This window comes from Myotis daubentonii, chromosome 4, assembly GCF_963259705.1.
Source record: "Myotis daubentonii chromosome 4, mMyoDau2.1, whole genome shotgun sequence".
Taxonomy (NCBI): Eukaryota; Metazoa; Chordata; class Mammalia; order Chiroptera; family Vespertilionidae; genus Myotis; species Myotis daubentonii.
In genome coordinates this window covers 14,081,087-14,101,620 of record NC_081843.1, presented here as the reverse complement: position 1 = coordinate 14,101,620, position 20,534 = coordinate 14,081,087, and the positions used below count along the sequence as shown (strand labels likewise).

The 20,534-nt window shown below is 41.8% G+C and overlaps 1 protein-coding gene across 2 annotated transcripts in view; it reads left to right on the top strand.

The window, feature by feature from the left end:
• Window positions 1-1,406: 1,406 nt before the first annotated feature.
• Window positions 1,407-20,534, top strand: part of MEIOB (meiosis specific with OB-fold) — a 31,336-nt gene continuing 12,208 nt past the window's right edge. Inside the window, exons 1-5 of one of the 2 annotated variants that reach the window (XM_059692698.1) lie at window positions 1,407-1,533; window positions 6,143-6,219; window positions 13,498-13,555; window positions 15,872-16,003; window positions 19,265-19,337. In XM_059692698.1, coding sequence (XP_059548681.1) covers window positions 6,151-6,219; window positions 13,498-13,555; window positions 15,872-16,003; window positions 19,265-19,337 — 332 coding nt within the window. In that variant the 5' untranslated portion in view covers window positions 1,407-1,533; window positions 6,143-6,150. Of the gene's footprint in view, window positions 1,534-6,142; window positions 6,220-13,497; window positions 13,556-15,727; window positions 16,004-19,264; window positions 19,338-20,534 lie in introns of those variants that run through there. The other variant, XM_059692697.1, reaches the window with a different exon arrangement.

The window sequence follows — 20,534 nt, the reverse complement described above, 5'->3', positions numbered from 1 at the left end:
GTGTGTATATATATATATACATGTTTATATATATACATATATATATATGTTTAAAGAAATAATTCAGCCCAGTGGCATGGCTCAGTGGTTGAGAATAGACCTATGAACCAAGAGGTTTGATTCCGGGTCAGGGCACATGCCCAGGTTGAAGGCTCGATCCCCAGTGTGGGGTGTGCAGGCAATCAATGATTCTCTCTCATCATTGATGTTTCTATCTCTCTTTCCCTCTCCCTGCCGCTCTGAAATCAATAAAGATATATTAAAAGACAAAACAAAACATGGCAAAAATCCGTCAAGATTATAAAAGCAAACTAAGTTGTGAGTCTATAGTACATATAGGCTGTTAGTTAAGTATAGCAATTCAAACTGACCTGCATTCATTCAAAACAAGTTCCTCCTTCAACCCTATTTTTACTTGAAATCTGCACGAAGAAACAGCAAACTGAAATTTGTTTTATGCACGAGTTAATACCACTGACTCAGCAAATACGATTTAGTTTGCTTTGGGCAGGAGACATTTTTGTAACATAAGAAATGCACTACCGAGAAAGAGAACAGATTTTTGCTTAGTGCAGGAGGCCCTTTGTTATTGCTGCAGAAAACAAAAGCCTGGCTGAGTTGATGTTTTACGTTCTCCTTGACTGAAATCTACACGACGCTTCTTGCTGGGTTTTGTATACTTAAACATTGTCAAGCTGCGAGAGAAAATGGCTGGAGGTGTGCTTTGTGTGAAGGTGAGCAATTAAGTATCTGTACGTTCAAAAATATAGTGATGTCTCAAAAAAAAAAAAAAAAGAAATTCAGAGAGATCCCTGCTACACTTGACCCACTTTTCCCGATTGGGACATTTTGCAAGATCACAACTAGGTTACTGAGGTGGCACAGCTCACTACCTTATCCAGATTTCCCGAGTTTCACCTGCACCCATTTGTGCGTGTGTTCATTCAGCGCCTATACTTTTCCGTAGCAATGTCCTCTGCACGTCCGGCATGTTTCTTCAGAAAGGACCCCTCGCACCTTACTGTGCCGCTGGTTCTCAGGGCCCGTACTGCTCTCTAGTCCGAAGGACACCCTCTGGAAGGAAAGAAACGGGAACCACTCGCGCCCTAGTCTCCCCGTCTCCCCTCTCACCATGGGACTGGAGAGGGACCTCCCGGCCCTCGGGGACCTGAGGGAACGGGGCGGGGAAAGGGGCGGAGCCAGACCTCGGGGCGGGGCCGGCGCGGAGCCTGGGCGTGGGCCGAGCCTGGGTGTGGGCGGAGTCTGGGTGTGGGCGAGGTCGGCGCGGAGCCTGGGTGTGGGCGGAGTCTGGGTGTGGGCGGGGTCGGAGACAGGTAAGCGGGGCGGGGCCAGCGCTAACGGTCGCCCGGCGGTTCTACCTCAGCGGAGGCGGTGCGAAGAGAGCTCGGGCGGAGCGTGCTGTGGAGAAGCTTCGAGCGCTGGCCGGCGGGCGAGGCGGCGAGGCGGAGGGGCGGGGCTGTGAGCGGCGGGCGGCGGTCGGGGAGCGAGGAGCGGCGGGCGCGGACTGCTGAGGTGAAGCCTGGCCCCCTGGCGGCGGCGGCGGGCGGCGGGCTCTCGGCCGGTCCTGAGGGCTGGGCTCCGGGCCGCGGCGTCCGCGGAGGGGGCGGCCTTCTTCCGGCTGCCGCGGGCTGGGCAGGTGGTCGCGAAGGCGAGGCCGACCCTCGGCTCACCGTGGCCCCGCACTGCCGACAGCCGGCGATGGCGGGGCGTGGGACACGGCGTCTGTGAGGCGGACTTACGGAGTCTCCCACGGTCGGAGCCCGAGGGGCCGCGTCACCTCGAATTCGCGTGTCCAGTGGAACCGGGTGGAACGCGTCGGTGCGCGGAGAATGAATGACTGCGCCCCCAGACGCGCCTGTGTCCTCAGGGCAGAACAGGCGCGCGTTCCACGCGGACTCCACATTGTCGCTCCCGTTAGGGTTCCTTCTCCGGGTGGGACATTCTTGGGTCTGACGGGTGCGACAGGACCCGCGTCCCCGGGGGGAGGACCCACAGAGCGGTTCCACGGCCCGAGAAGTCCTGCCCCATCCCGGCCCGCCCCCCCTCCACCCCCGGCCACCCCGACCTTGTGCCTTTCCCGGGGTGTCACAGAGTGGAATCACCAGAATAATACATTTCCAAACGCGACCCGAACACACAGGGACGATCTCGCGCGTCGCCGGGGGCTTTCAAGGGCCTGCAGTTCGGATCCCCGAGTGGCTGGGCGCGGGACTGACCTGTGAGGTGCGACCGTGTGAGGAGGGCGTGGAATGACAGCCTTTAGGAAATGGTGTTTGAAGGCAGTCATACGGCTTTCTTTTTCCTGCAAAGCCGTGTTTAGTTATACGATCTGAACCGGCCTGGAAAGGTAACTGACAAGCGTTCTCCTGCCTGGGTGCCGCGGTTCCCCAGGGTGGTGGCCAGCGGCCGTTTTCCCACGGGCGCCCCGAGCGCCGGAAGTCAGCTGGACGCTTACATGCAGAACTCGCCGAGTTCCCTGGAAGAGCAGCAGTAAAAATGACCTTTTTGAATTGGACCTACAGTGGTAGTTGAAATTGTTCCCGTCTATGAGAGAAAATTTCCAGTTTTACCAAGATTTGTCACAGAATCTGTGGTTTGTGACGGGAGGGGGAGGTTTCTGTGTGGAAATGACCATATAAAGAGGACTTCTGGGCAGTGGCCTAACCCCCACCCCCACCCCCCAGCTAGAGAATAAAGTAGGAAGTTACAGGAACATCATCCCCGAGCTCCTTGGAAGCTCCACTTGTCTAGCATGGCAAGATATGAACCGTACTTGTCCCCATTATTTAAACACGTGATATGATGTAAAGTTAGCTGTTGAAGAAAATTCTATCTCAAAAGCTAATTATAGCAATAGTATTCTCAAATGACAAATCAGATTAATTTAGGGCTAATTAATTTAGTCAACAAAAACCGGCAGCTACCTATGCACGAGGCAACACACTAGGCACTAAACTGCAGGACATAATAGGAGACCACAGAAGGCTCAGCTCTGTCACCTTCTAATGAGGAGAAAGGACAGCGCACAAGCAACAATTATGGGTTAGGGTTACTAAGAGGAGAAACGGGCTGGGAGATACGTTAGGTAGAGAGTAGGGAAGGCTTCTCTTCGAGACCCAAAGAATGCTGAGGAGCCGGCCTTGGGAAGACCCGAGGGTGGGCATGGAGGCTGCTCAAGGGCCGGGACTGCATACGCCAAGGCCCCAAGTCCTGTTTGAGGAAAGGAGAGCAGCCAGGTGACTGGAGAGAAAAGAGACGAAGAGATGGGCAGAGGGCAGATCAGCTGGGCTTTACAAGGCTATAGTAAGGAGTTGGGATTTAATTCAGGGTGCAATTGGGAAGAGTTTTAAGCAAGGGAGAGCCGATGTAAGTTTTTAAAGAATTCTCTGTCATGTGGAGAAGAGACGGAGGAGGCAAAAGTAGAAGCAGAGAGTGGTAGGATGGCGATGGGGGAGGGATCAGATGGAAGAGATAATTAGGAGGGAGAATTGGAGGACTTGGTGAGGATTGCTTTGTTCTGGGCGTCAGGAAAGGAAGTGTCAATTATGACAGAGTAGATGGTGATGGGATGTTCTGATGGCGGAGTCAGGTAGCTCTGGGGCACCAGCACAGCACCTGACACAGTTCTTCATGGATAATTGTTGCACTGACTGGAAGGGAAAGCGCACACAGGAGCATAAACACATACACCCCTTCCTGGCCCTGGGAAAAAAGTCAGCAAAGTTTATGACAAGTGCCCTCTCCCCTCTGCTCACAACTCCTCCTCCCGGGCCCAGGCCTCAAACTGACTTAACTCTGCTCAGAATTTGAGACCATGGTCTCAAAGCAGAAAAGTTGGTGGGCTTTGTCCTAAGTGTCTGACAGCCTCGGCTCATCTGTGGGCCAGAGACTTCTCAGAGTCAGTAGCAAACAGTGTGACTTCCTTCTGTGGGTTCAAAGTCCCCTTATCCTGTGCCAGAACCCCAGTGGGAGTTAGGACTAAGCAATGCAGCGTTCCCCTATGGAGGATGCTCCAGCAAGGAGAAGCACAAGGACTCTGGCCCTGCCACACCTTCATGAAACCTAAAATAAGGGGCCAGGAAGGTCCTGGGAGGAACCGGCCAGGTCAGCTTGGGCTCTGGGGCAGACAGGAGGTTTAAGTGGAAGGAGGGCTTAGAGCTCAGGGAGACCTGGGGGGTGGCAATGTCAGAGATCATCATGGTGGATCTAGTGTCTAGTGTAGGGCCGGCCTCATAACAGGCACTCCAAACTATTACCTGTGACACTGCCACAATGGTACCTTAACTGGACTATTTCTAATGCCACCTACTCTTTCCTGCCACCCTTGCCAAGGATCTGAATCAGTGGCCTTGAGACTGTACACATCTGGTCCCACATTGGCTCTCTGTTTTCATTGCTCCTCTCCAAGGCTCCCAGGTAGGAGACCAGCCCCAGTCCTGCTCTATCCTGATTCAGGGCCTGATAATACCAGACACTCAACCACACGTGTTGAGTGAATAAATAGGCATAAACCAGGTGGTTGCAGTACTCCAGGTGAGGAATGACTGAGTCTTGGACTGAGGAGATGGCATTGGAGATGGAGAAAAAGAGACATTTAAAATATGTCTGGAAAGCAGAAGGGACAGTAGTTGCTGATGAATGGTGTAATCTCTGGGTTACCATAGCGAGCTCTTTATTTCATTTTAACTTTGTGTTTATCAAAATGTCCAGGTAAAGAAGCAAATTGTCTTTTTTGGGGGGTGGGGGTGGGGGAGGGAACAGACGCTAAAGTAGTATCACCATATATTTTGAATAATAGTAGAAATTGGAGGAACTTCAAAGAGTTCATATGATATCACATAAATCAATGATCAAACCACTAAGAGACCCTAAGGGGTAAAAATTTAGAGAACTCATTTAGTATGTATGTGGGTAGTGGTAGTGTTTTTATACATAATCCAGGTATTGAATAGTTCATCCTCTCCATCTTCAAGTGTCTTGCACTTCACAAACTCTCAGTAATGTTTGTTGAGTAGATGGATGAATGAATGAATCTGTCAAGGTTTGGCAAGTATTCAGAGACTGAAATTGCATAGTGAGCCAGATCAGACCACACCAAAGAATGAGTAGGAAACTTAACACTGCTTAATATCCCGGTTGTTTTTGCTGGCACCAAAAAGTCTTGAATACAGAAATTGTTACATTGGATAAGAATGAAAAGCAGTGTTCTTACCTGTTGAGAGTCTGTGAACTTCTAGGCACCTTATGTCCATTATTTCTAATTCTCAAACCAACCCTGTGGGGCAGATATAATCCACATTTTATGGATGAGGAAATTAAAACTCAGGAGTGGCAAAACACTTGACTACAAACTAGTGGCACTGGAATTCAAAATCATATTTGACTAATGTCACAGGTTCCCTGAAACTTGTGTTATGGGCATAACCTGTGGGTGAGAACATTCACAGTTAAAGAGGCCATGTATTATGAAGTGAAGTTGAGTAAATCTGCTACTTTGGTGTAGTTGACAATTTTACTACAGTAAAACCTATTTTAATGATAATACCAAGGGACAAGCCGTCATTTTATTTATTTGATATTTATTGAGTGCCTTTTATGTGCAACATAGCATTGAATTACACACATAAAATGTTAGACACCACATATGCCCTCATGGAGCTTACCATCTAGAGGTGAGGTTAAAGTCACTGCGTATGTCCACACACACACAGTGTAATCAAATGCATGATTTGAGATATTTACAATAGAGTTTTGCTATATTTTTAAAAGTGGGCTTTATGCTAATATTTAAATCCATAAATGTCCCACTGAATCATCTCTCATCTGAAACTCTACATTTGAGAGTGCTCAAAAATTGTAAATTATACATATTTGGAGTGTAAATTTAAAAACTGAAGCATAACCTATACATTCAAAACTATAAAAGGACATTTTGGAACATGTATTTTACAGGTTGAATCTGTATTAACTTACATTTCACTGTTGTAATAAAACCTTTATTCTAAGAATGAGTAAACTATACAGTGCTTTTCTAAATAAATTCTTTTTTAATCTTGGAATTGTTTATAGTTTATTTCATTTATTTAATTTATGCACCTAAATTATTTTTTCTAAAATGCAGATAAAAAAATGGCAAACTTCTTTGCACTGAAGAACTTCACTGCACTCTCAGATCTGCATCCAAATATGGCCAATCTGGTAGGCTTCAATGATATAGTGGTTGTTCTATAATGAAATTTTCTGTGGTAATATATTGCTTCTTTTGATATATGCTTGTATAATTGACAAGCACATAGGTATTCATTGCATTTGTATAACTGTTTTACATTAAGTACCCCTAAATGTTTTTGTATTTATGCCATCTAAATGAAAATTAGTATCTCTTTTGTCTCCAGAGTAGGAGATTGTATATATGACTAGTGATTGTTCAAAATGATCTGAAGCTTATTTTAATTATTTAATAACTACTCAAGTTTAGCATTGTACAATTAAAACATTTTTGTTCATAGATACAGAGGCAGAGCTGCCTCGAACAGACTGTCAAACTACAGCAGGAAGGCCGGGGAGGGTGGGAGGAGGGTGGGTAAGAGATCAACCGAAGGACTTATATGCATGCATATAAGCATAACCAATGGACATAAGACACTGAGGGGTAGGGGAGGCCAGGGGATTGTCAAGGGTGGGGAGAAAGAAAAAAGGAGACATATGTAATACTCTTTGTAATACTTTAAGCAATAAAAAAAAAAAGAGCCCTGACCGGTTTGGCTCAGTGGATAGAGCATCAGCCTGCGGACTGAATGGTCCCAGGTTCGATTCTAGTCAAGGGCATGTACCTTGGTTGCGGGCATATCCCCAGTGGGGGAGTGTGCAGGAGGCAGCTGATCGATGTTCCTCTCTCATTGATGTTTCTAACTTTCTATCCCTCTCCCTTCCTCGCTGTAAAAAATCAATAAAATATATATATATATTTTTTAAAAAAGAGTGTTGAGAAAATAAATAAAAAGATAAAACATTTTTGTTCAACAGTATCTATTCTCTAATCAAGTTATCCAAGTTATAGACTTAAATACTTGCCATTATGCTGCTTTTATGACATAAAGATACACAACAGGTGAATTTCTGAAATGATTATGTGAAAATTCATTTTGGGGGGAAGGGTTATGGGGGAATTCAATAATTTCGAATATAACAAGACTCTTATGTATTTAAAGTAAAGCTAGGTAGAATCATTTTATAAGGTGAATTTATTGTAAAGCAATTATCACAGTCCCTTACCTTTCTTGCTCCTGAGCAGTCTGCTATTTACATTTGGCATTTGCAAATCTGATTTCTTAAAATAGGATAAATTTATATGTAACTTTAATAGTTTGCAATTCAAAATTTATTAATGTTAAAAATAATTATTGCTCTTACAGTTTTTTTGAATGATAAACTGTTTGCTAATTGCCTCTTTAGTTAGAAAGTTTTACTCAGTATTTCCATTAGTTGTATTTTTCCAACAAAATTCAGTGAGATTTGAAAGCATATGGAATTTAAGAAATAATAGCAGTGTGTATAAATGTAATAAGACTAATTGCTCAACTAGGATATGGCAATCTTAAAATCTTGAATGTAGCTGAAACCGGTTTGGCTCAGTGGATAGAGTGTGGGCCTGTGGACTGAAGGGTCCCAGGTTCGATTCCGGTCAAGGGCATGTACCTGGGTTGCGGGCACATCCCCAATAGGAGATGTGCAGGAGGCAGCTGATCGATGTTTCTCTCTCATCGATGTTTCTAACTATCTCTCTCCCTTCCTCTCTGTAAAAAGTCAATAAAATATATTAAAAAAAAAAAAAAAAGCTTGAATGTAGAGGAAGAACCAAGATGACAGCATAGGTAAACACCGGAAATTGCTGCCTCCCACAACAACTTCAAAAATACAACTAAAAGACGAAACGGACATCATCCAGAACCACAGGAAGGCTGGCTGAGTGGAAGTTCTACAACTAGAAGGAGAGAGAAAAGCATACCAAGACTCAGGGGAGGTGCAGTGCGGGAGTAAAATACAGAGGTACAGAGGCACATGCGGAGAGGGCTGGTGGCTGAGGACACAGTTGTCTTTTTCAAGCTCTGAGCTCCAGTTCCAGGAGAGTCTCTGGGGACCCAGACTCATATGGGAGAAACTGGACTGTCTGGCATCAGTCGGAACTTGAGGGCAGCTTTCTCTCGGAGGTGCTTGCAGCGATTGCTGGGACACTGAGAAGCAGGGCCTCTGAGGGCAGGACTGAGAGCAGCCATAACTGCTCGCTGCACCCTGTTGATCCCCTGGGACCCCGCCCCACCCAAGCCCTGCAAGGAGGCTTTTGCATATGAAAGGCCTGGCCCTTTGCAATCTGATAATTACCTAACAAACTGCAGCTGGCCCAAGGCCCCAGGGAAACTTGCATTGTGTCACAGCTGGCTCCTGCTGGGTAGCCTCAGGCAAAGGCTAGATTAGCAGCTCCTTAGAGATCCAGGAGCCAGTGTGCCCGGTGGTCAAAGTGGGACCATCCAGATTGCAGCTCCTCGGATCCATAAAGGACACACTCAGGGGGCAGATTCAGTGAGCACCAAAGCCCCACTGAAGCAAGTCTTGCCCCAGAAGGGTGTCTTCAGCACAGAAGTTCTCCCACTGCAGACACAGCTGATTCTCACAGCCAATTGGCCTGGAGGTCAATCCCTCCCAGTGATACCTACAACAATCAAGGCTTAACTACAACAAGACTGTGCACAAAGCCCACAGGGGGTGCACCAAGAGTGTCTGCCTCAGGTAATTGGGGAGGCTGAGCCACTGGGCCCTATAGGACACCTAGCACAGAAAGCCACTCTATTGACACAGCGAAGCATAAAAAAGTGCAGAGACAAAGAAACAGGACACAAATGACAGAAATGGAGGAAAGCAAACTACTGGATATAGAGTTCAAAACCTCACTTTTAAGGTTTTTCAAGAATTTTCTAGAAACCGCCAATAAACTTAATGAGACCCTCAAAAAGTCTGGTGAGACCCTCAAGGTTGTGATAAAGGACCAACTAGAAATTAAGCATACACTGACTGAAATAAAGAATATTATACAGACTCCCAACAGCAGGCTAGAGGATCGCAAGAATCAAGTCAAAGATTTGAAATATGAAGAAGCAAAAAACACCCAACTGGAAAAGCAAAATGAAAAAAGAAGCCAAAAATACAAAGATAGTGTAAGGAGCCTCTGGGACAGCTTCAAGCATACCAACATCTGAATTATAGGGGTGCCAGAAAAAGAGAGAGGGCAAGATATTGAAAACCTATTTGGAGGAGAAACCAAGATGGCGGCGTAGGTTAACGCCGGAGATCGCTGCCTCGAACAACCACTTCAGAGATATAACTAAAGGACAGAACGGACATCATCCAAAACCACAGGAAGGCTGGCTGAGTGGAAATTCTACAACTAGGAGGAAAGAGAATATCATACCCAGACTCAGAGGAGGCGCAGTGCTGAAGTGAAATACTCAGGTGCGGAGTGCGTGCGCAGAGCGGGCTGGTGGCGGAGGGCGCGGTTGTTGTTTTCAATCGGGAGGGAGTTTCAGACTCTGAGCTCCAGATCCGGGCGAGTCTCTGGGGAGCAAGACTCAAACGGGAGAAGCGGGACTGTCTGGCTTCGGTCGGAACTCGAAGGCAGCTTTCTCTCAGAGGTTTGCAGCCATTGCTGGGACTCTGAGAGGCAGAGCCCCTGGGGAAGGAACTGAGAGCAGCCATAACTGCTCGCTCCTGCCCGCCCTGTAGATCCCCTGGGACCCGCCCCGCCCAAGCCCTGCGCAGAACCATTTGCCAGATAGCCTCAGGCAAAGGCTAGATTAGCACCGCCTTAGATATCCAGCACAGAAGCCCTCCCACTGCAGACCCAGCGGACTCTCATAGCCAGTTAGCCTGGAGGTCAAATCACCCCCGGTATTGCCGACATCAATCAAGGCTTAAAGGCAACAAGACTGCGCACAAAGACCACTAGGGGGTGTACCAAGAAAGCATAAAAAATGCGGAGACAAAGAAACAGGACAAAACTGTCAATGGAGGATATTGAGTTCAGAACCACACTTTTAAGGTCTCTTGAGAACTGTCTAGAAGCTGCCGATAAACTTAGTAAGGCCCTCGAAAAGACTGGTGAGACCGCCGATAAATGTAGTGAGATCCTCAAGAAATCTAATGAGACCCTCGATCTTATACTGGGGAACCAACTAGAAATTAAGCATACACGGACTGAAATAACGAATATTATACAGACTCCCGACAGCAGACCAGAGGAGCGCAAGAATCAAGTCAATGATTTGAAATGCGAGGAAGCAAAAAACACCCAACCGGAAAAGCAAAATGAAAAAAGAATCCAAAAATGCGAGGATAGTGTAAGGAGCCTCTGGGACAGCTTCAAGCGTACCAACATCAGAATTATAGGGGTGCCAGAAGATGAGAGAGACCAAGATATTGAAAACCTATTTGAAGAAATAATGACAGAAAACTTCCCCCACCTGGTGAAAGAAATGGACTTACAGGTCCAAGAAGCGCGGAGAACCCCAAACAAAAGGAATCCAAAGAGGACCACACCAAGACACATCATAATTAAAATGCCAAGAGCAAAAGACAAAGAGAGAATCTTAAAAGCAGCAAGAGAAAGAAACCCAGTTACCTACAAGGGAATACCCATACGACTGTCAGCGGATTTCTCAAAAGAAACTTTGCAGGCCAGAAGGGAGTGGCAAGAAATATTCAAAGTGATGAATACCAAGAACCTACAACCAAGATTACTTTATCCAGCAAAGCTATCATTCAGAATTGAAGGTCAGATAAAGAGCTTCACAGATAAGGAAAAGCTAAAGCAGTTCATCACCACCAAACCAGGATTATATGAAATGCTGAAAGGTATCCTTTAAGAAGAGGAAGAGGAAGAAAAAGGTAAAGATACAAATTATGAACAACAAATATGCATCTATCAACAAGTGAATCTAAGAATCAAGTGAATAAATAATCTGATGAACAGAATGAACTGGTGATTATAATAGAATCAGGAACATAGAAAGGGAATGGACTGACTATTCTTGGGGGGGGAAAGGGGTGTGGTAGATTCGGGAAGAGACTGGACAAAAATCGTGCACCTATGGAAGAGGACAGTGGGTGGGGAGTGAGGGCGGAGGGTGGGGCGGGAACTGAGAGGAGGGGAGTTATGGGGGGGGGGGGAAAGAGGAACAAATGTAATAATCTGAACAATAAAGATTAAAAAAAAAAAAGAAAACCTATTTGAAGAAATAATGACAGAAAACTTCCCCTACCTGGTGAAAGAAATAGACTTACAGGTCCAGGAAGTGCAGAGAACCCCAAACAAAAGGAATCCAAAGAGGACCACACCAAGACACATCATAATTAAAATGCCAAGAGCAAAAGACAAAGAGAGAATCTTAAAAGCAGCAAGAGAAAGAAACTCAGTTACCTACAAGGGAGTACCCATACGACTGTCAGCTGATTTCTCAACAGAAACTTTGCAGGCCAGAAGGGAGTGACAAGAAATATTCAAAGTGATGAATACCAAGAACCTACAACCAAGATTACTTTATCCAGCAAAGCTATCATTCAGAATTGAAGGTCAGATAAAGAGCTTCACAGATAAGGAAAAGCTAAAGGAGTTCATCACCACCAAACCAGTATGATATGAAATGCTGAAAGGTATACTTTAAGAAGAGGAAGAAGAAAAAGGTAAAGATACAAACTATGAACAACAAATACACATCTATCAACAAGTAAATCTAAAAGTCAAGTGAATAAATAATCTGATGAACAGAATAAACTGGTGATTATAATAGAATCAGGGGCATAGAAAGGGAGTGGACTGACTATTCTTTGGGGGGAAAGGGGTTTGGGGGTTGCGAGAAGAGACTGGACAAAAATTGTGCACCTGTGGATGAGGACAGTGGGAGGGTGTGAGGGCGGAGGGTGGGGGGAAAAGGGTGGAGGGGAGCTATGGGGGGAAAAAGAAGAACAACTGTAATAATCTGAACAATAAAGATTTAATTTAAAAAAATAAAATGAAAAAAAAAAGCTTGAGTGTATTTTATTTATTTATTTTTAATATATTTTTATTGATTTCAGAGGAAGGGAAAGGGAGAGAGAGAAACATCAATGATGAGAGAGAATCATTGATTGGCTGCCTCTTGTACGTCCCACCCCTGCATGTGCCCTGACTGGGAATCAAACCATGACCTCCTAGTTCATAGGTGGACACTCAAACACTGAGCCACGCTGGCCAGGCTTGAATGTATTTTAAATGTAACAGGGTTATTATAAGGTTAAAATCAGTTGCTAGATTAATAATATAAATTTAGGTTTATCCTTTCAGAAAAATCTAATTTTTTTTATTTCTCAAAGCACTTTTAAAAAATATATATTTTATTAATTTTTTACAGAGAGGAAGGGAGAGAGATAGTTAGAAACATCGATGAGAGAGAAACATCGATCAGCTGCCTCCTGCACATCTTCTGGGGATGTGCCCGCAACCCAGGTACATGCACTTGACCGGAATTGAACCTGGGACCTTTCAGCCCGCAGGCCGACGCTCTATCCACTGAGCCAAACCGGTTTCAGCTCAAAGCACTTTTTTTAAAAATATATTTTTATTGATTTCAGAGAGGAAGGGAGAGGGAGAGAGAGAGAGAGAGAGAGAGAGAGAGAGAGAGAGAGAGAGAGAAATGATGAAAGAGAATCATTGATTGGCTGCCTCCTGAATGCCCCCCACTAGGGATCAAGCCCCACAACCCAGGCATGTGCCCTTGACCAGAATCAAACCCGGGACCCTTTAGTCTGCAGGCCAACGCTCTATCCACTGAGCCAAACCAGCTAGGGCTCAAAGCACTTTTTAATATTTAATTTTTCTTTGGTAGTCACTAAAGAGAACATTAAAAAGGTTAAAGAGATGTTAATATCTTTAAGGTTTAAAATCTAGGACTTTAGAGCTTAGATTTATTAGCAGCAATATACTACAAGTTCTGTTGCAATCTAATTTATATTACTGTTCAGCATGTTTGGATTAAGAAGCTAAGCAATTTTATGTGGATTGTTAGAAAACCCTAAATAAAAGAAAGCTTTGAAGTCCATGGCAAATTAAATTGCATTATACATGTGCTTTGAATGAATTTAGTAAGGATTGATAGCATAGGCAGTTACTGTACTCTACCTAGTGATTGAAAATAAAGTAGAAACATACTAAGTATTAAATGATTATATTTGTAATAGTAGTTAACTATGTTATTGCTTTGTACTATTCCTTGTGGAATTGAACATTTATGAACTTATTTTAGAAGTTTGTCTGGAATAAATACATTTAAGTGGTTCCTAGTAAAAAATGTTTGTTAGAGCCAGTAAAATATAACAAGTCCATGAAATTAAATTTACCGTCTACATCTGTGTTTAATATTTGTTTTCTGTAACCTTTTTGTTTTTCAGAAAATAATCGGTATAGTTATTGGGAAAACAGATGTCAAAGGCTTTCCAGACAGAAAAAGCTGAGTTTTAACAGTTTGCTTCACTTTTCATCAATTGTGGCTTATGACTACAACAAAATGTATTTAGTGATTAAATTTCTCATGCCTGTTTAACTCCTTAAGAGCAATGGCCATGTTCTCTATTGTATGGTAAAGTACTCAATTTAAGGCTATGTGTGTGAGGACATTAAAATCATTTAAAAAATATTTTTATTCATTTCTGAAAGGAAGGGAGAGGGAGGGAGGGAGGGAAGGAGGGAGAGAGAGAGAGAGAGAAAGAAACATTAATGATGAGAGAGAATCATTGATTGGCTGCCTCCTGCAACGCCCCACCCTAAGGATCAAGCCTGTACCCGGCATGAGCCCTGACCAGGAATTGAACCGTGACCTCCTGATTCATAGGTCAATGCTCAACCACTGAACCATGCTAAAACCATTTTTAATGATTTTATTTGATATTTCTCAAACACATATTTGAAAGCTTATAGATAAAATGCCCAAGTAGATAGTTAAGTTGATCAACTTATTAATGTGTATCAATGTGTATTTACTGAGTACCTCTACTGTGTTAAACCCTGCATAAAGGTTAACAAAGGGCAATTGTAGTCTCATATCCTCTTCAGATATCATAGTGTCTGAGAGTCTAGACTTATAGCTAGATTGACTGAGCTTATTTAGTCACTGAGTAATCTGAAATGTGTCCTATATCCAGCTGTGAAATCGAGATAAATAGAGCTGGTGTGAGAATTAAATGAAAGGGTGTGTGACCCATAGTAACTATCACTTTCAGCCTAAGAGATACAGGTACACAGGTAAATCTCAAATAAGACAGAAAGTGATAAGAAAGAAGGTTTTGGAGCAGGGATATGTCATGATAGAGTAGTGTTGAAGGAGAGAAGTATGGCAGCAATAGCTACATATTTACTCCAACAACCAGATAATTCAATGAAAAATATTCATCTTTCATTTAGTTAACTTTAGCTTTAGTGGTCCTTACTGAGTTGCTCGAACTGTGCAAGAGTGTTAGGACTATGGAAACATAATCCAAGATTAAAATTGGATTTTTAAAAACAACTCATCTTCAAACTTTTGTAGTTAACATGCAAAGTTACAATATAGAATGTCATATCTAGCAACTCATTACTATTAGCTTTAAAAGTGTCAATGGTGTTTATTAAAGGTTATAGTGTATTTCTATACAGCTTGAGGGAATTAGAGCTCTAGTAAGCCAGCCGATAATTTTGGAAGAAGACATTAATTTTGCTTGAATCATCTTAGTGATTGTGTTATTTGACTCCTGGTAGAGTGATAGGCACCTTTATTTTTATTGTATTGCATGTAATATTCTGTTATTATTTTTGAGGTAAAAAACAAAGATGTCATCTCTCACCCATACTTGTTTGTGTCTTCACTTTACCTACTTAATTAGATCAGAATTACCATTTGAGTAATTTGAAAAAGTTTAAATACCTGTTTTCTAAGCTTTACAAGGGATAATTTAAAATACATGAATTATATAGGGGGATAAATGATGATGGAAAAATACATGAATTTTTAAAAGTCAATATTTAAATAGTAACTAAATTTACAACAATAAAATACCATTTTCACTTAGACTGTGAAGGTAGGGAACCACTGCTGTAGTGTTTGACTACTTTATATGATTATATGTACAGTATTCCTTTTTTTGAGAAAATGTGCTTATTGACTTTAAAAAACATTAAACATACAACATATATAATATATTTTCACTAAAAATCAAGCAGTACAGAAGGTCATAGAATTGAAAAGTAAAATTCTTCACTTAATCCCCAACTCTTCCCAGCCCAGGCCCCACCCCAAAGATAACACTAATTACAGTTCCATAGATATCTATAATTTGTATATGTATGTTAGGTTGTGTTGTTTTTTTTAATTAGCAAAAGAAATAAAAAAATTTTTAAAAGATGTACTTGCTGACCTCTAGTGGTATCATTTAGTAGCACACATTAATTTGTTTTCAAATAATTTAGATTTGAATTTGACCTAGGTTAAAACAGTAATAGTAAGAGAGAAATGGAGGATCTAAGCTAATATCCGGATGATTCAAACCTATGTGTAATTTCCCTTCAAATATACAGGTAACTGGGAAAAGGGAACAGGGGTTAAGTAAGGTGATTATCTACTTTGGCAGCTTTGAAATTCATAAAAGCAAGTATAACTTATTACAGAATTTATATTTGAAATAATATTTTATACCATGTATTTGAGTATTATTATTATCATCAGAATAATATTTTTTCAAAAGTATAATGGAACATTTCATTTGAAAAATAAAAACATTTATTTTCCCTTAGATATTGGGTCAGAAAGGTACACTTTCAGTTTCACCATTCGTGATTCACCAACGCATTTTGTAAATGCAGCATCCTGGGGCAATGAAGATTACATCAGATCACTTTCTGCCAGCTTTAGGGTTGGTGAGTGTGGTAAGTTGGCATTGATTCTTAAATTGTATTTATTATAGTATTATTCCTTTGTTATGGTTGTAGTAACTACTCTGAGGGAGTCAAAATATAATACAGTAGTTGCCCTTATATAGGGGGGCTAAGTTCCAAGACCCCCAGTGAATGGATACCTGAAAATGCAGATAGTACCAAACCATATACTATATGTATATGTGTGTATCCTATATAATAAAAGGCTAATATGCAAATCGACCAAACGGTGGAACAACCAGTCGAGGTGATGCACACTGACCATCAGGAGCAGACGTTCAATGCAGGAGCTGCCCCCTGGTGGTCAGTGTGCTCCCATAGGGGGAGTGCCACTCAGCCAGAAGCCCTTAGCTGGGCTCACAGCTGGTGAGCACGGCAGCAGTGGCAGGAACCTCTCCTACCTCTGCAGCAGTGCTAAGGATGTCTGATTGCCCGGGGAGCAGGCCTAAGACGGCAGTTGAACATCCCCCGAGGGTTCCTGGACTGCAAGAGGGCACAGGCCAGGCTGAGGGACCCCTGTGAGTATATATATATATATATATATATATATATATACATATATATATATATATATATATATATATATAAAGTGTTTTTTCCTGTACACATAGACCTGTGATAAAATTTAACTTATAAATTAGGTACATAAGAGATGAACAATAACTAATAAAATAGAACAATTGTAACAATATACTGTAGTAAAATGTATGTGAATGTGGTCTCTGTATCTCAAAATATCTGATATTTTATCTGATCTGATCTGATAAAAGAGACAGCTACTAAATGACTAATTAGTAGGGAATGTGTGCAGCCTGGATACGAAGGGATCATTCACATTTCAGGAGGGATGGAGTGGGATGGCTGACCTCTAGTGGCTCGAGATTTCGTCATGCTATGCAGAACCACACACATTTTAAAGCTTATGAATTGTTTATTTCTGGAATTTTTCATTTAATATTTTCAAATTGTGGTTGCTTGTAGGTAACTGAAACAGTGGAAAGTGAAACCATGAATAAGGGAGGACTACTATAAGACACAATTCATAATTCTCAAGAACCTTATCAGACAAAAAGTCAAGATTTAAGAACATAATACAAGGCATTCAGCATTATTACTTGAAACATACAAATGTAATAGTCACATATTTTTACTCGGTAGCTTTATATCTGGTTTATTTCATATTTCAGTTTACATCAATCCCTATTGTTGCTAAAATAATTTAACATAATAGGGATGCTAAATAGATTTTGATAAAATAGATTTTAATTTTAATGGATTTTTGTTGTTGTTAATCTTCATCCAAGGATATTTTTTCCATTGATTTTTAGAGAGAGTGGAAGGGAGGGAGTGAAGGGGAGAGAGAGATCAATTGGTTGCCTCTTACATGTGCCCTATGGATGGGGGGCATGGTGTGGGATTGAACCTGCAACCCAAGTACCTGATCTTGACCTGGAATTTAACCTTCAACCCTTTGGTGTGAGGGCTGACACTCAAACCAGTAGCCACACTAGCCAGGGCAAATGTTTAATGGGTTTTAAGAAACTTTACTTTTAGTCTAAAATACCAAATCTTTTGCATCCTCTCCCCACCCTAATATCCCTCTGGTAGTACAGTGTAGTATAACAAAAAGAACAAGGACTTTGAAAGCACATAGATCCTAATTCCAACCTTTATTCACACTTAATCTTGTTGGGCCTCAATTATGAATTAATATCTTACAGATTCTCATGAATGTTAAATGAGATAGTGTGCTTGTTATAAAGTGTAGAACTTAGTGCACTATAAGCAATAAGAAAGCATATATTCCAGCTTTCTTTCATGGTAGAAAAAAGAAGGGGAAGGGTAATGCAGTTAAACTACTACTCTCCAATATTGTAGTATGAAGCAGCCTAATCATATATTGCCTTGTATTATTAACTTTCAGGGTTGTATGTAGTAGCTCTCTAACTGAATAATAGAGTAATTGAACATACGGAGTTGAAGGTAGAAAATATTGCAGACTTCACAGGGCCCAGTACAATTAGAAACATTCCTTGGATAAATGCCAGAACATTAGTTATATAGAGCTAAAGATATATTTTGGTATTAAAATATGTTATAGCCCTAGCCAGTTTGGCTTAGTGGATAGAGCATCGGCCTGCAGACTGAAGGGTCCCGGGTTTGATTCCAGTCAAGGGCACATGCTCGATCCCCAGTAGGGGGCATGCAGGAGGCAGCCAATCAGTGATTCTCTTTCATCATTGATGTTTCTATCTCTCTTCTTCTCCCTTCCTCTCTGAAATCAATTTTTTAAAAAGTGTGTGTGTGTGTGTGTGTGTGTGTATAGTAATATGCTAATTAGACCAGACAGCCGAACGACCTTCCAGATGTCCTTCTGGATGACCTTCCAGATGAAGCCAGGGCTGTGAGGGCCAAGGCAAACTGCTTCGACTGCGAGGGCCAAGCCCCTTGCACGAGTTTCATGAATCAGGCCTCTAGTATATAGAGTATATGATATGTTATATGTTGATGGGGGTTGTGAAGTTGAATGAGATAGGGATTTTAAAAGTGTAAAGTCAATAATGATTATAAATTTAAATAGGATTTTAGTGTGGTAGAGTGAAAAGATTACAGATTTTTAAATCTGAACAATTCTAATTCTAGCTCTACTACTTTCTAGATATAAAACCTCAAGAAAGTTATTTAACCTTTGTGAGCTTCAATTTTTTTATTTGTAAAAAGGGAATGATTGTGTGAGTAATTAGCAGAATAGAACATAAAAAGGTCTAATGTAGACCATGAGGAAATGGAAACTCTAAAATGTTAGCTGATAAGCTTATTAAGTTGTTTAACTCAAATCAGGACTCAGATTTTGCATTGCTCTTTCTGCCCCACTATTATTTTCCAAGAGCAACTGTGAATTGGATGAAGATCAATTAAGTGTTTATAGAACAGTATGCTGTAATCAAATCAAATATAGAAGAGCATCTTGTAATCAAATAAAATGCTCAGTGTAATTAATCAATAAAGTAATGTTAATGTGGGTCATATGTTGGGATTTAAACACAAAGCATAAGAAATATCATCTGGGGTCAGTTGATGATCATACCCCAGGATTCTTTTTCTCCCAGGGACACAAGAAAATGATTGGGAAGGATATTTAACACTAACTCAGAAATTAGAAATAACATTATAATGTTTATTATGTGCACTTGTTTTTTATTTAACCTGTTACTTTTTTATAATAGCATCATACTTTTCCCTCTGTTTTAGTGACAATTGAAAATCCCTTGATCCAAAGAAAGGAATTAGAAAGAGAAGAAAAATTCAGCCCTGCAACTCCTAGGTATTTAACACAGATATCAATAAGCTTTGTGCTAGAATGGTTATTATTAATGAGTTTTTGTGTGTCGAATGAGCAGCTTACTAAAGGTAAGCTTAATTTGAAAATCAGGACTTTAATTCTCCCTCACAATGTTTATTTATTATTCTTAATTTTAATCCTCACCCGAGAATATATATTTTTATATTGATTTTAGAGAGGCGGGGGAAGGAGAGAGAGATTGACGTGAGAGAGAAACCTGGATCAGTTGCCTTTGTACATGCCCCAACAGGGGCAGAGGGGGAGGAGTGGGTTGGATCAAACCTGAAACCTGGGCATGTGCTCTGACCAGGAATCAAACCTGTGACCCTTGGTGGTGCATGGGGATAATGCTTCAACCAACTGAGCCACAATGGTCAGGGCACATAATGTTTATTATTATTATTTTTTTGTCCTCACCTGAGAATATATTTTCCATTGATTTTCTTAAGAGAGAGTAGAAGGGAAGGAGTGGGGAGAGAGAGAGAGAAGAGAGAGACAGAAACATCAACATGAGAGAGACACAGGGCCAGGGGTCCAATCTGCAACTGAGGTGTGTGCCCTTGACCAACCAATAATTGACCCCGAGACCCTTCGATCCAAGGTCAGATGCTCCAACCACAGAGCCAAACTTGCCAGGGCCACAATGTTTATTTTTTATTATGAAATAATTTACTTTGATATAGGGTCACATGAAAAAATGACTGTTTTTAATACTTTGATTCTCATTCTTAGATTTTAAAAAATTTGACTCTAGTCACATTAAAGCTGAACAATTAGAAGAAAAGATAAATCTTGAAAGTCACATATGTATATTTTCATATCAAAGTATAACTCTACTCACATGCCTTAATATCTTAGTTCAAGTTCTCTGGAAGCAGAGCCTGGAGGAGGATTTTTATGCAAATGGTTTGTTGAAGGTGAGCTCTCAGGAGCAGCCTTGTAAGAAAGGGGGGAGGGGGCGGGTGTGGGAAGCTGAGCAAAGAGGCAGGTTCAGGTGGAGCCCAGTCTCCCCCTGACTCACTTGCTCCTTCTCCTCTCTGAAGTGTCTGCTTGAATGTCACCTCCTTAGCCCTTTCCCATCTACTCTGTAGTAGCCCTTCCAGTTCTCCCTTTGCTTTTTGTTATCAAAACCCCAATCACTATCTGAGATTGTTTGATTAAATGCCATGTCTCCTCACA